This window comes from Mizuhopecten yessoensis, unplaced genomic scaffold (genome assembly GCF_002113885.1).
Source record: "Mizuhopecten yessoensis strain PY_sf001 unplaced genomic scaffold, ASM211388v2 scaffold7289, whole genome shotgun sequence".
Taxonomy (NCBI): Eukaryota; Metazoa; Mollusca; class Bivalvia; order Pectinida; family Pectinidae; genus Mizuhopecten; species Mizuhopecten yessoensis.
In genome coordinates, this window is record NW_018406973.1 from 24168 (window position 1) to 40643 (window position 16476).

At 40.0% G+C, this 16476-nt stretch overlaps 1 protein-coding gene across 1 annotated transcript in view; it reads right to left on the reverse strand.

Moving 5' to 3' along the window:
• Window positions 1–1266: 1266 nt before the first annotated feature.
• LOC110453440 (protein AAR2 homolog) overlaps window positions 1267–16476 on the reverse strand; it is a 26066-nt gene continuing 10856 nt past the window's right edge. Inside the window, exons 2-5 of the mRNA XM_021502383.1 lie at window positions 14124–14298; window positions 11031–11131; window positions 7689–7785; window positions 1267–2372 (exon numbers count right to left, since the gene is read on the reverse strand). Coding sequence (XP_021358058.1) covers window positions 1598–2372; window positions 7689–7785; window positions 11031–11131; window positions 14124–14290 — 1140 coding nt within the window. The 5' untranslated portion in view covers window positions 14291–14298 and the 3' untranslated portion in view covers window positions 1267–1597. The remainder of the gene's footprint in view (window positions 2373–7688; window positions 7786–11030; window positions 11132–14123; window positions 14299–16476) is intronic.

Here is a 16476-nt window from a genome sequence, read left to right on the forward strand (position 1 = left end):
TGTATGATGGCGAGCACTAAGATCCCTCTGGGATCTTGCTACGGTGGTGAGCACTAAGACTCTCTCGGTACGATGATGAGCTCCAAGACCCCTATGGGATCTCGGTACGATGGTGAGCACTAATATCCACCTGGGACCTCTTGTTGACAAATATAACCTTAAAGCTTCATAATGACAGGTTTTTAGATGTTTTAATAGAATGAGTTGAAATTGTTTACTGTAACAGACAATTACAAAAAATACATCTGAAAGTTATTACAAAAATGTCATCTATTTTATTACCAGTGGTGTTTATTGGCTGGATATTTAGTTTACCTTAAACTAAATATTTAGAAGGCTTCAACTATTATTACTGAAAATTGATGACATAAAATATTAATAATGAGTACCTTGTAAATTTTTAAAATATTGTATTATTAAAATATTCTGTTATATACCTATCGGCCTCAGGAAATACGAAACCCCTATGTGATCTCGGTACGATGGTGAGCACTAAGATCCCTCTAGGATCTCGCTACGGTGGTGAGCACTAAGCCTCCTCTGGGCTCTCGGTACGATGGTTAGCACTAAGATCCCTCTGGGATCTTGCTACGGTGGTGAGCACTAAGACTCCGCTGGGCTCTCGGTACGATGGTGAGCACTAAGATCCCTCTAGGATCTCGCTACGGTGGTGAGCACTAAGACGCCTCTGGGCTCTCGGTACGATGGTGAGCACTAAGACTCCTCTCGGCTCTCGCTACAATGGTGAGCACTAAGACCCCTCTGGGCTCTCGGTACGATGGTGAGCACTAAGACCCCTCTGGGCTCTCGGTACGATGGCGAGCACTAAGACTCCTCTCGGCTCTCGCTACGATGGTGAGCACTAAGATCCCTCTGGGATCTCGCTACGGTGGTGAGCTCTTAGACTCCTCTGGGCTCTCGGAACGATGGTGAGCACTAATATCCACCTGGGACCTCTTGTTTCCAAATATAACCTTAAAGAACACTAATATCCCTCTGAGATCTCGGTACGATGGTGAGCATTAAGACTCCTCTGGGATCTCGGTACGTTGGTGAGCACTAATATCCACCTGGGACCTCTTGTTTACAAATATAACCTTAAAGAACACTAATATCCCTCTGGGATCTCGGTACGATGGTGAGCACTAATATCCACCTGGGACCTCTTGTTTACAAATATAACCTTAAAGCTTCATAATGACAGGTTTTTAGATGTTTTAATAGAATGAGTTGAAATTGTTTACTGTAACAGACAATTACAAAAAATACATCTGAAATTTATTACAAAAATGTCATCTATTTTATTACCAGTGGTGTTTATTGGCTGGATATTTAGTTTACCTTAAACTAAATATTTAGAAGGCTTCAACTATTATTACTGAAAATTGATGACATAAAATATTAATAATGAGTACCTTGTAAATTTTTAAAATATTGTATTATTAAAATATTCTGTTATATACCTATCGGCCTCAGGAAATACGAAACCCTTTAGGGTCATACCATCCTGTATACCCTGCCAAAAATTCGTGTAACTAATATTATTAGTAACATCATGATAAAATTTTACAACAGTAACAAGGAGTGATCCTTTAACTCAGTCAACCAAAGAAACCACCACGGGTTCATCGTCCTCTGGAGCACACGTGAAGTCCCATTTGAATTTGAGAGTAAGGTGATCACGAAATTTAAGCCCTTTCTTTTGAAGAATTTCATTGACTTGACCAGACTCAATATTTGTAAAGAACTCTCTTAAAGTAGAGGTGAGAAAATTGTCCTGAGAGACAATGTCAACAAAGAAATCTTCTGGAATTTCTTTCAGTTGAAAATGGAGAACAGTTATAAGGTTTAAATATAAGTCTGTATGTTTAGCCAATGCATCTTCACTACTGCACAGCAAATGAACCAGCTTTTTCCATTGGTCAAATGCATCATACACCTGACCAAACAAAAAACAAATGAAAGAAAATTGAATTTCTCCCAAAATGTTATTTGAGTTCTCTAAGCAATATGTACTTAGGATACATTCTAGCATATAGCTTAAATCAATGTTGTGTTTTGTGATTTCTGCCGGAGAACTTCCCGGTGGAAATTTATTCTTTGGAATTATGGAGAATCGCATAGATGTTCCTGGAGTTGTCTTCATTTCAGGAAGTCGATCTTCAGCTTCCTGAAAAGACACCGGTCCATCAGATGTGAAAGTTCCAGACTTGTTTAAACTTCCATTTATTTCGTTGTTTTCTTTCCTGGACTGGCTAGTACTCTTGTCGGAAACGAATTGTGACACAGAAACAATCTTCCCCGTCTCTGGAGAGAGTCGGGATGCAAGCTCGTCAGTGATATAGCCACACAGTGACACCCAGGTCTTGTAGCTGTAAAATACAAATATAGTCACTTTAACATAAACAGGGCCGAGAACCTGTGAAAAGGTTGAAATTCAGGAAAAAATTTAAGTGTCTAAATTTATTAATTTACCAGAAACAACACAAGAAAGAAAACAAGAGGCCCATGGGCCGAAACGGTCACCTGAGTCCTACAGTATTTATTTTTGTTGTTGAAATATGTACCAATTTGAGTACAAAATAGTGAAGTATAACGTTAACTTAAGTTTGTCAGGTGATCATTCCTACTCCGAGTTTCAGTTAAATCGGCCTATTATAACTTGTTTTTAAGTTTGAAATACATTTTAGCTCACCTGGCACGAAGTGTCAAGTGAGCTTATGCCGTGGTCCGGCGTCAATATTTTACTTTAAATGACTTCTTCTTAATAACCGAAAGGCCTAGGGTGATGATATTTGGCCAGAGGCAAACTCGGATGAAGGGCTACAAAGATTGTTCAAATGAATGACCTTCACCCATATTCAAGATCACAGGGGTCAAATATGTTAAAAACTTGAAACAACTTCTTCTGAATAACCAAAGTGCCCAAGGTGGTGATATTTTGCCAGTAGCATACTTGGATCAAGGGCTACCAAGTTTGTTTAAATGTATGACCTTGAATCATATTCAAGGTCACAGGGGTCAAATATGTTCAAAATATTTAAAGAACTTGTTCTGAATAACCGAAAGGCTCAGGATGTTGATATTTTGCCAGTAGCATGCTGGGATCAAGGACTACTATGTTTGTTAAAGTGAATGACTTTGACTTATATTCAAGGTCACAGGGGTCAAATTTGTTTAAAATCTTTAAACGACCTCTTCTGCATAACCATGGGTCCCAGGATGTTGATACTTTGCAAGTTGCATCCTGAGATGAAAGGCTATAAAATGTGTTCAACATAATGACATTGTTCGACTTTCAATCACAGGGGTGAAATGTTTTTAAAAAAAAATAACAGGCTCTTTTGAATGAATTTTAATCATAAATACTGATATTTTGCCTGTAGCTTTATTTTAGATCACTTTTAAGGTTACAAGTGTGAGATTTATACCAGGTGTGCAATTCAGGCCCATTCGGCCTCTTGTTTCAAAATGGCGGCCGTGTCGGCCATATTGAATTTCTGATCGACCCGAAAAATAACAACACTTTGTCCGGACCATGAGTCGATCATTCCTACAAAGTTTCAGTTCAATCAGCGAAGCAGAACTTGACTTTAAGTTTGAAATAGTTTTTCAAAATGGCGGCCGTGTCGGCCATATTGAACTTCTGATCGACCCGAAAAATGACAACACTTTGTCAGGACCATTAGTCGATCATTCCAACAAAGGTTCATTTCAATTAGCCCAGTTTATCTTGACTTAAAGTTTAAAAGTAGTTTTTCAAAATAGCGGCCGTGGCGGCCATATTGGATTTCTGATTGACCCGAAAAATAACAAAACTTGGTCAGGACCATGAGTCGATCATTCCAACAAAGTTTCATTTCAATTAGCCCAGTATAACTTGACTTAAAGTTTAAAAGTAGTTTTTCAAAATAGCGGCCGTGGCGGCCATATTGGATTTCTGAAAGCTCAGGTGACCTAAAAAGGAAAACCTCCAGTGTTATTTGTATCTCAGTAATATGTATGTCGTTTTTCTGTTATATGCCTGGTCAACATATTGTCGCCCCGAGTCAAGTCCATACATGCAATGGTAGTGTTGATATGCTTCAGAAACCTGTAATACAGGCCAACTTTTTGAAATTTCCATGGGGGAGTTTACTCGTGCTCAGAGTAAAAAGCATAACCTAGAAATTGTTGGCTAACAATTTGACGGGCTTTTCACTGTAAGGACTGATTTGGCCTTCTAATAATAACTTGTGAAAGTCTACAGTAGCTGACTTAGTAGTGCGGGATTCCCGGAGTGCGAAATGACGTCGGAGAAAAACTGGATAAATATAGGCAGCCAATGGGCTTAGTTGAATATGCAGGTAGTCCGTAAAATATAGTCTGTCCACTATGTACGTCAGGATGATGAATTGAAATAGGTTTTTGTCTATATCGGTTGGGTTTGCCATGCCAAAGACAGGCTGATGTTTACCCACCGCAGTAGAGATGCAAACTGTCGCGACTTTTAAGATTGAGAGTGCGTAGTAATCGATGTAGTATTACCAGCGTGTATTAGATGTCTTGATACAAATCAAAGTACTGAGAGTACTGAAAGCACTTCACAATCGTACAAAAATGAAAACGGTTTTTGACTTTCACCTTTGAAATTATATTTGGAGTAGGTCAAGGTCAATCATTTGCACACACTTTAAAGTCCTTCATTCAAGCATGCTTCTTTGTCAAACATCATTACCCTGGAGTTATTGGTTATTCAGAAAAAGTGGTTTCAATATTTTTACACATATGACCTCTGTGACCTTGAAAGTCATTCAAGGTCAATCATTTTTTCAAACTTGATAGTCAATCATCTGACCATGTTAATGCATCAAATAGTAGGACTCTAGACCTTGTAGAACTTGTTTGTGACCTTGATTGTGACCTTGATAGTTGATCAATGTCAACCATTTTTTTAAACCTAATACCCCGACATCTCAGAATCTTCATTATCAAATATCAAGACTCTAGACCATGTGGAACTTAAGAAGAAGATTTTTTAAGGTTGGTACCCAATATAGTGCATTTTAACTTTGATCCCTGCCGAAAACCGGAAGTTGACATTTTTTGTTAAAACAGTATGAAAGAAAAAGTTTGCCCTTGGCTATCTCTATATGATATCCAAAGATCAACCTCGTGTTTGATATCATTAACGAAGTATATTGGTATAGGCTGTTAGCCAATCAGAGTTTGTGGCGGCCATCTTGGAATATTAATTGCTCCAAAAAGAAACATAACTTCGTAAGGAATACATTTATCAATTGTGGTTGGTATTGCAATGGCAGAATTGGAGAAGAAGATCGTTGAAGTTTTAACATGTTGTCAGCGTTTTAAAAATGAAAAATGAATGTTTTAAAAATATTGGTGAACTTCGACCCAAGGCGCACTTTTTAATTGAGAAAAGTGAGGAAAAGATAGATATAGAAATTACCTACAAATAATTTACTTTCACAAATTCTGTACAATCAACGGTTTTCGAGTTATAGCGGTTTTAAAGATTTTACCCTATGACGTCATGGTGGCCATTTTGTTTTTTTGATGAAGTTGAAAATGTTACCAAATGTTAGAAGACATCTAGGGAAACTTTTCCCGTTACAACTAAACAAAATATTTGTCATTGATATTGGAGTAAAACAAGTTTTAATATATTGCGAAATTTTTAAAAGATCAAAGGAAATATTTCAAAATGGCGTACAACCTTAACGGTAATTGTTACAGAAAACTTAAGACATCAATTTCATCGGAATGACATACTCCATCGATCTGTAGAAGTATTTTTCAAAAACAATGAAAATTGAATGTTTTTAAAAAATGGTGACCTTTGACCCAATAGCGAGCTTTTTTATTTGAAATATTTTGTAATAACATGTAATGATAAAAGTTAGCCCCGAAGATTATCTACAAATAATATAATTGCATCAATTCTGTAAATTAAACCGTTTTTGAGTTATGGCCATTTTAAGATTTTGACCTATGACGTCATGGTGGCCATATTTAATTTTTGACCTACTTCAAAATGTTGCTTGATCAGCTTCAGACCTTTTCCTACAACATACCTTAAAGACTATAAACCTATCTTTTACCAATCAAAAGAAACAGATTCCACAAAGTACGAAAGAAGAATAATAAGAATAAGAATAAGAAACATAACAAAAACAATAGGTCTTTTCACCAGTTGGTGAAAAGCCCTAATAAAATGTGATATGATATCAAAGTTCACATATTTTAAATGGCATTGTTTGGGCTGTTCTTTCAGGTGAAATCATCAGATCTTAGAAAATACAAATATGTTATCAAATTCACTGGTTGAAAATGCTCACTTTTGGGGTCCAAAATCGGGAGTCTCCCTCCTAAATAGGGAGGGTTGGCAAGTATGCTGTATTAAACTGTTTTATTACTTTAGGTCAAAGTCAAATAGAGGTCACAGTGACCCAACCCCTTCCCATGATGTAACTATATAGGTTACAAAGTTGGATGCCAATTTGTAAAACAGTATACAATTGTTTCATGGCTATATTTGGAACGGTCAAACCTATCATCCAGAGGTAGGGGGAAACCCTGGGGAACTGTTTGCCTGAGGCCTCTGTTATTAGGCAGACTATAGTACCCTGTAAGTGACAACGGACACGTTATTAGGCAGACTATAGTACCCAGTAAGTGACAACGGACACGATATTAGACAAAATATGGTCCTAGTAAGCCTTTCAAGCTACAATCCTATTTTCAGCCCACCATCATCTGATGGTGGGCTATTCAAATCACCCTGCGTCAGTGGTCCGTCCCTAAACAACTCTTGTTATCAGTATTTCTCAAGAACTACTAAAGGGATCTTTCTCAAATTTCATATGTAGGTTCCCGNCTTTCTCAAATTTTATATGTAGGTTCTACTTGGTCCTAGCTGTGCAGGGCAATTTTAGAGACTGATCGGATAAACAACATGGTCGACAGGCAGCCATCTTTGATTTTGATATTGAAAGTTTGTTATCACTATTTCGCTGGAAGTACCAGAGGGATCTTTCTCAAATTTTATATGTAGGTTCCCCTTGGTCCTTAGCTGTGCAGGGTTTGTTACCGCTATTTCTCCGGAAGAACTAGAGGGATCTTTCTTAAATTGTTATCGCTATTCCTCGGGAAGTACGGGAGGGATCTTTCTCAAATTTTATATGTAGGTTCCCCTTAATCTCTCGTTGTGCATGTTATATTTTGAGACTGATCATAAAAACAAAATGGATTAAAAGAAGAACTAAACAGATCGTTCTCATATTGCAATGATCAATTCTATTTCTTTCACATTAAGTAATGTACTAGTAAATGTGTGAATGACAAACTCACTTTGAAGGTTGGCTTTCATACACATCAGTATTAAGTTTAGATCAAAAGTTACCTCAAGGTGCATTTACTGTTAACATGACTCGATCAAACAGATTAGAGGAAAGTAGAGAAAAGATCGAACCGACAAAGAACTAATGAAGATGGTACAAAGGTGGGCGCCAAGATCCCTCTGGGATCTCTTGTATTTATAACAATTACTTTTATCTGCATGTCCCTATGTTGACCCTTCTTTTAATGCCAAACTTCTGCTGGATATATAATGGCAGTATAACAAGGATTGGTGGAATTTAGTTCCAAAACAAAGACTTTAAATTATGCCTGATGAAAGATATTCTTACTTGTTGTATGGATAAGGTCCAAGGTATTTGTCCATTTCTTGTGTGTTGTCATGGTAACGCTGTAGATCTTCAGGACTGACAGCATCTTTTCCAATATCTATAAAACAAGTGTGTTTATGTCTGAATTTTACATCAAAGCTATTTTGCGATCTACAGCAGTCACCGATAAGGAACATATTAGCTGCAAATAAAAGTCCAAGTGAGGAAAACACTGAAAATCAATGGGGATTTTAATTCTAGGTAGTAAGTGCTTGTTTAGTTGTAATGAACGGTAGTAAATGCTTGTTAGCTCACCTGGTGCGAAGGACCAAGTTGATCTTATGGGATACTATGGCGTCCGTCGGTCGTCTGTGCGTCAACAATTTCTTTGAACGACTTCTTCTTAACCACTGATTGGAATTTGACTAAATTTGACTGGGAGCATCCCTAGGTGGTGAGGATTCAAAATTGTACAAATGGTGGGGCTGACCCCCCAGGGGGCTGAGGGGCAGGGCCAAAAGGGGGCAATTTGACTATATTGCTTTAAGCGACATCTTCTCTGGAACCAAGAGATGGATATCAACCATATTTGACTGGAAGCATCCATAGGTGGTGGAAATTTTAAAAATTGTGAGAGGGGGGGGGGGGGGGGGAAAAGGGGGGCAATTTGGCTATATTGCTTTAAGCGACTTCTTCTCTGGAACTAAGATATGGATATCATCCATATTTGACTGGAAGCATCCATAGGTGGTGGGAATTTAAAATTGTACAAATGGTGGGGCTGGCCCCCCAGGGGGCTGAGGGGGCGGGGCCAAAAAGGGGGCAATTTTGCTAGATTGCTTTAAGCGACTTCTTCTCTGGAACTAAGATATGGATATCATCCATATTTGACTGGAAGTATCCCTAGGAGGTGGGGATTCAAAATTGTACAAATGGTGGAGCTGAGTATAAAGATAAGAATGCACAGTTGCTTACAGGATGGCCCTAGGATCTGGCCCCACCCTTGGAGGCATAGTCCCATGGTCATAACTTTGAAACAGTTGAGATCCCCTCCCCAAAACTAGAAATACAAATGCTGGGCATAAAGAGACGAATGCAGTCATGGTATTAGAATAGACCCTGGGGTCTGACCGAACCCCTAGGGACCAAGTTTCTTAGTCATAGCTTGGAAACAGTTGAGATCCCCACCCAAAAACCATATATACAATCGCTGAGTATAAAGAAATGAATGCACATATGCTTCCAGGATGCCCCAGCCTTGGAGACTTAACCCCTGGGTCATAACTTCAAAATGGTAAAGATCCCCACCCCAAAACTATATATAAAATTGTTGGGCATAAAGAGACTAATGCAGTCATGATATTAGAATGGATCCCAGGGTCTGCCCCACCTTTGCAGACTTAACCCCTGGGTCATAACTTCAAAACGGTTGAGATCCCCACACCAAAACTATAAATACAAATGCTGGGCAAAAAGAGATGAATGCAGTCATGATATTAGAATTGATCCTTGGGTCTGGCCACAACCTATGGACCTAGTTTCTGAGTCACAGCTTGGAAACAGTTGAGATTACCACCCCATAACCATACATAAAGTTGCTGGGCATGAGAAATTTAATACAGATATGCTACAAGGATTGGCCTTGGGGTCTCGCATATTCCCTTGGATCTCATTTGGAGAATATTTTGCCATGATTGCTTAGATATCCAAGTGAACGATACAGGCCCTCTGGGCCTCTTGTTTTGTTGAAAAGTGCTTGGCTAGACATTTGTAAGATATAGCTGAATTTTGGTTTGTCTCTCTACTCTCAAATAATTTAATATTTATTGTCATGTCACGAGGTAGAGGTGAACTAAGTAACAAATTTAACCAATTACTTTTATATATTTTGAAAAGACCCCAATAGTAAAAGGCACTTCTACACAACTAGTGTGATGTAAACAGAAAGTTTTGCCAAGTTATCTTGAACAGTTTTTAGCGTGGGCATCTATCATCCGTTCTTCCGTCGGCGTCCATCATCGTCAGTCAACTTTTCCTTTAAACAACTTGTTATGAAGAATGGACAGGCCTGGAGTCTAATATTTGGGTAATAGCTTCGTGAGTAGGAGCCAAACAAAGTTTGAAAACGAAAATGACCTTGACCTACTTTCAAGGTCACAGCGGTCAAAAGTGTCAAATACTTTAAATGACTTCTTCTGAAGAACTGAAAGGTATAGAATCTCAATATGGGGCTGGTACCTTTGTTAGTAAGACCCCAAATAAATCTGAGAACAAAAAATAACCTTGACCTAATTTCGAGGTCACAGGGTCAAAAGTGTCAAATACTTGACAACAACTTCATCTGCAGAATTAAAAGGTATAAAATCTTAATATGTGGCTGGTAGCTTTGTTGGTAAGAAGAAGTTGTTTACAGAGCTTGACATATTTGACCCCTGTGACCTTGAAAGTAGGTAAAGGTCATTTTTGTTCTCAAACTTTGTCGGGCTCTATCCCAGGAAGCCACCAGCCAAATTTAAAGATTCTACAGCTTTCAGTTCTCCGAAGAAGTCGTTTGAAGTGTTTGACACATTTGACCCCTGTGACCTTGAAAGTATGTCAAGGTCATTTTCGTTCTCAAACTTTGTCTGGCTCCTACCAACGAAGCTTTCAGTCAAATATCATGGCTCAATGCCTGTTCGTTCTTCAGAAGAAGTCATTTAAAGGAAAAGTTGAGAACTATGACGGACGACGGATGGACGACGGACGACGCACCATGACATCGGCTTGCTTGCCCTACGGGCAGGTCAGCTAAAAAAGGTCATTTTCGTTCTCAAACTTTGTCTGGCTCCTACCAACAAAGTTTTCAGTCAAATATCATGGCCTTATGCCTGTTCGTTCTTCAGAAGAAGTCGTTTAAAGGAAAAGTTGAAGGACGACGACAGACGCCGCACCATGACATAAGCTCACTTGCCCTTCTAGCAGGTGAGCTAAAAATCACTACAAGATACCTCAATTCATGTAATCAACATTTTGTAAAAGAATGTCAAACAATTTCTGAGATTTACTGAGGAAACTTTGTAAGGCTGGGAATAATAAGTATATTAACATCATGTAACTAAAACAGATGTATCAATCTAACTGCGGCTATCTGTGTTGTACACGGGCTGAGTCTACTACTTATTAACATATATCGATTTCATATTTTACAAGTCAAATTTGTTAATCTTTCAAGTGAACAAAAAATTGACAAGAAAACATATGTCAAAACAGAAACTTCCAAATTATTTGAAAAAAAACATGACATATAAAACAAACACTTTTAACGATGTTTCTGTTTTTGATTTAACTGAAAGTAAGTTATAACAGAAACTGATCTCAGACTACCTTCTAATGTCTTGTCCCATCTCCTAACAACGATTTCTCTTTGTTTGAAGTTGTAAAAGAATCCAGTTCTGGGACTTGCTTCTCCTTCTTTGTTACAGGCACTGAAAAACGAATGTAGACAATGTGAATCACAAATACAGACAATGTGAATCACAAATACAGACAATGGGAATCACAAATACAGACGATGTGAATCACAAATACAGACAATGTGAATCACAAATACAGACAAGGTGAATCACAAATACAAACAATGTGAATCCTAAATACAGACAATCTGAATCACAAATACAGACAATGTGAATCCTAAATACAGGCAATGTGAATCCTAAATACAGACAATGTGAATCACAAATACAGATAATGTGAATCACATATAAAACAAGTGAATCACAAATACAGACAATGTGAATCACAAATACAGACAATGTGAATCATAAATACAGACAATGAAAATCACAAATACAGTCAATGTGAATCATAAATACAGACAATGAAAATCACAAATACAGACAATGTGAATCACAAATACAGACAATGTGATCACAAATACAAACAATGTGAATCACAAACATAGACAATGTGAATCACAAATACAGACAATGTGAATCACAAATACAGACAATGTGAATCACAAATAAAACAATGTGAATCACAAATACAGACTATGTGAATCACAAACATAGACAATGTGAATCACAAATACAGACAATGTGAATCAAAAACATAGACAAGACAATGAGAATCACAAAAACAAACACTGTAGTACACACTAACAGGAGAGCGACGTTTACCTGTAGTATACACTACCAGGAGTGGACCTTTACCTGTAGTACACACTTACAGGAGGGGGACGTTTACCTGTAGTAAACACTACAGGGAGGGGGACGTTTACTTGTAGTACACACTACCAGGAGGGGGAGGTTTACCTGTAGTATACACTACCAGGAGTGGACCTTTACCTGTAGTATACACTAACAGGAGGGGGACGTTTACCTGTAGTAAACACTACAGGGAGGGGGACGTTTACTTGTAGTACACACTACCAGGAGGGGGAGGTTTACCTGTAGTATACACTACCAGGAGAGGGTCATTTACCTGTAGTACACACTACCAGGAGGGGGACGTTTACCTGTAGTACACATTACCGGGAGGGGGATGTTTACCTGTAGTACACACTACCAGGAAGGAGACGTTTACATGAAGTACACACTACCAGGAGGGGGACGTTTACCTGTAGTACACACTACCAGGAGGGGGATGTTTACCTGTAGTACACACTACCAGGAGAGCAACGTTTACCTGTAGTTCATTCACAATACCAGGAAATAGACGTTTATCTGTAGGACACACTACCAGGAGGGGGACCTTTACCTGTAGTACACACTACCAGGAGGAGGATGTTTACCTGTAGTACACATTACAAGGAGGGGGACCTTTACCTGTAGTATACAATACCAGGAGGGGGACCTTTACCTGTAGTATACACTACCAGGAGGGGGAACTTTACCTGTAGTATACACTACCAGGAGGGGTCCTTTACCTGTAGTACACACTAACAGGAGATGGACCTTTACCTGTAGTACACACTACCAGGAGGGGGACGTTTACCTGAAGTACACACTACCAGGAGGGGAACGTTTACCTATAGTACACACTACCAGGAGGGGGACGTTTACCTGTAGTACACACTACCAGGAGGGGGACGTCTACCTGTAGTATACACTACCAGGAGAGGGACATTTACCTGTAGTACACACTACCAGGAGAGCGATGTTTACCTGTAGTACACACTTCCAGGAAGGAAACGTTTACATGTAGTACACACTACCAGAAGGGGGAACTTTACCTGTAGTACACACTACCAGGAGGGGGACCATTACCTGTAGTACACACTACCAGGAGGGGGACCTTTACCTGTAGTACACACTACCAGGAGAGCGACGTTTACCTGTAGTTCACACTACCAGGAGAGAGACGATTACCTGTAGTACACACTGCCAGGAGAGCGACTTTACCTGTAGTACAAACTACCAGGAGAGGGACGTTTACCTGTAGTACACACTACCAGGAGAGCGACGTTTACCTGTAGTACACACTACCAGGAGAGGGACGTTTACCTGTAGTACACACCAACAGGATAGTGACATTTATCTGTAGTACACACTACCAGGAGAGCGACGTTTACCTGTAGTACACACTACCAGGAGAGCGACGTTTCCCTGTAGTACACACTACCAGGAGGGGGACCATTACCTGTAGTACACACTACCAGGAGGGCGACGTTTACCTGTAGTACACACTTAGTACACACTAACAGGAGAGCGACGTTTACCTGTAGTACACACTTAGTACACACTAACAGGAGAGCGACGTTTACCTGTAGTTCACACTACCAGGAGAGAGACGATTACCTGTAGTACACACTGCCAGTAGAGCGACTTTACCTGTAGTACAAACTACCAGGAGAGCGACGTTTACCTGTAGTACACCCTACCAGGAGAGGGACCTTTACCTGTAGTACACACTACCAGGAGGGGGACCTTTACCTGTAGTACACACTGCCAGGAGAGGGATGTTTACCTGTAGTACACACTACCAGAAGGGGGAACTTTACCTGTAGTACACACTACCAGGAGGGGGATGTTTACCTGTAGTACACACTACAAGGAGGGGGACCTTTACCTGTAGTATACAATACCAGGAGGGGGACCTTTACCTGTAGTATACACTACCAGGAGGGGGAACTTTACCTGTAATATACACTACCAGGAGGGGGACCTTTACCTGTAGTACACACTAACAGGAGATGGACCTTTACCTGTAGTACACACTACCAGGAGGGGGACGATTACCTGTAGTACACACTGCCAGGAGAGGGACGTTTACCTGTAGTACAAACTACCAGGAGAGGGACGTTTACGTGTAGTACACACTACCAGGAGAGGGACGTTTACCTGTAGTACACACCAACAGGATAGTGACATTTATCTGTAGTACACACTACCAGGAGAGCGACGTTTACCTGTAGTACACACTACCAGGAGGGGGACATTTACCGGTAATACACACTACCAGGAGAGCGACGTTTACCTGTAGTACACAAAGTGTATCCCAGGTGGTATCATCTTCACACCACGAAACTGAGGTCCGACTTTCCAGCAGTTGTAGTCAATACCAAACTCTGTACCCTCTGGTACATCAAGGAACAACAAAATGGCTCCCTCGCGAAATAGCACCTTGGCCTTCTCTTGGTCCATGACTACTCCTTAACAGAAAAAATAAAATGATATTGATCAATAACGATCCCAATTCAAAATATTGACTCTCATTTTGGTTCCCAGAAATAAACTGTCATGACTACCAGATTCCCCAACAAAACATCACACAGACGATGACTTTTTATCATGTGGTACAATAACCAGTATCATGGTGTACACTAACAACTAGATCGACATACCACCTGAACTTCATGTTAATCCAGGTCATCACACTGAAAGTAGGATACTTGGTGATATAAATACAACCTAACACCTGAACTATGTAACCAGACATACCACCTGAACTATGTAACCAGACATACCACCTGAACTATGTAACCAGATATACCATCTGAACTATGTAACCAGACATACCACCTGAACTAAATGTTGATCCAGGTCATCACACTGAAAGTATGATGCTTGGTGATATTAATACAACCTAACCATAACCATGGATGCTACATGTCAAACAAGTAAACAAAGACATTTCAATGTACTCCAAGTAAGAACTAGGGCAAAAACACACAGGCATTGATATCCTTGTGCTCCCCCTTGTATGCTTAAGTCTATCTTCCTCAGGAAGTGTTGGGGTGGCACCCCAATGAACACTTTGAACAAATCCAGGATAACAAGCATACTGAGTATTGCTAAAGCAATACATGTCCCATACCGGCCCCCGCTAGCTATTACACTGTAAAGATTTATAACAAGAGGCCCAGGGGCCTTAATAGCTCACCTGGTATTTTATTTTTCAATTTAAAACCTGCTGAGTACTATTCAGGTTTATCAAAGGAGTACAAGTAACAAAGTTGCATCTTCCATTTATAAATATTCAATTCCCTTTGCCCAAAGATTCTCTAAAACAAGTTTGGTTAGGTTAAAATCCCTTCAACGGTACAGAAGGAGAAGGATCTTTAATGTTTTCCTCTATTTCCCCTAATGGGCCCCACTAATCTGCCCCAAAGAAGGGGAATCCACACACCTCAGTTTAAACAAAATTGATTCTTTTCTCCCTAAGCATGCTTCAGACTGCATTTGGTTTAAATCCCTTCACTTGTATAGTAGGAGAAAAAAAATCCTCTATTTCCCCTATTGGGCCCCGCTCCTATGCCGCCAGAAGGCCCACACCCTCCGTTTATACAAACTTGAGTCTCCTTTGTCCAAAGATGCTCTAGGACAAATTTGGTCAAAATCCTTCAATTGGTTGAGGAGAAGATTTTTAAAGATTTACCTATTTTCCCCTATTTGGCCCCGTCCCTCTGCCCCCAGGGGGACCATACCCTCCGTTCATACAAAACTGAGAACCCTTTGGCCAATGATGCTCCAGACCAAATTTGGTCAAAATCCCTTCATCGGTACAAAAGGAGAAGGATATTTGATGTTTTCCTCTATTTCCCCTAATGGGCCCCACCCATCTGCCCTTAGAAGGAGGCCCACACACCTCAGTTTATACAAAATTGATTCTTTTGTCCCTAATCATGCTTCAGACTGCATTTGGTTAAAATCCCTTCACTTGTATAGCAGGAGAAAAAAAATCCTCTATTTCCCCTATTGGGCCCCGCCCCTCCGCCCCCAGAGGGGCCACACCCTCCGTTTATACAAACTTGAGTCTTCTTTGTCCAAAGATGCTCTAGGACAAATTTGGTCAAAATCCTTCAATTGGTTGAGAAGAAGAACATTTTTAAAGATTTACCTTTTTTCCCCTTATTTAGCCCCGCCCCTCTGCCCCGAGGGGGGGCTATACCGTCCGTTTATACAAAACTGAGAACCCTTTGGCCAATGATGCTCCTGACCAAGCTTCAGACTGCATTTGGTTTAAATCCCTTCACTTGTATAGTAGGAGAGAAAAAATCCTCTACTTCCCCTATTTGGCCCCGCCCCTCTGCCCCCAAAGAGGCCACACCCTCCGTTTATACAAACTTGAGTCTCCTTTGTCCAAAGATGCTCTAGGACAAATTTGGTCAAAATCCTTCTATTGGTTGAGAAGAAGAAGATTTTTAAAGATTTACCTATTTTCCCCCTATTTGGCCCCGCCCCTCTGCCCCCAGGGGGGTTATACCCTCCGTTTATACAAAACTGAGAACCCTTTGGCCAATGATGCTCCTGACCAAATTTGGTCAAAATCCTCTGAGCCATTCAGGACAAGTAGCATTTTAAAGGAAAAAGTTGACGGACGGAAATAG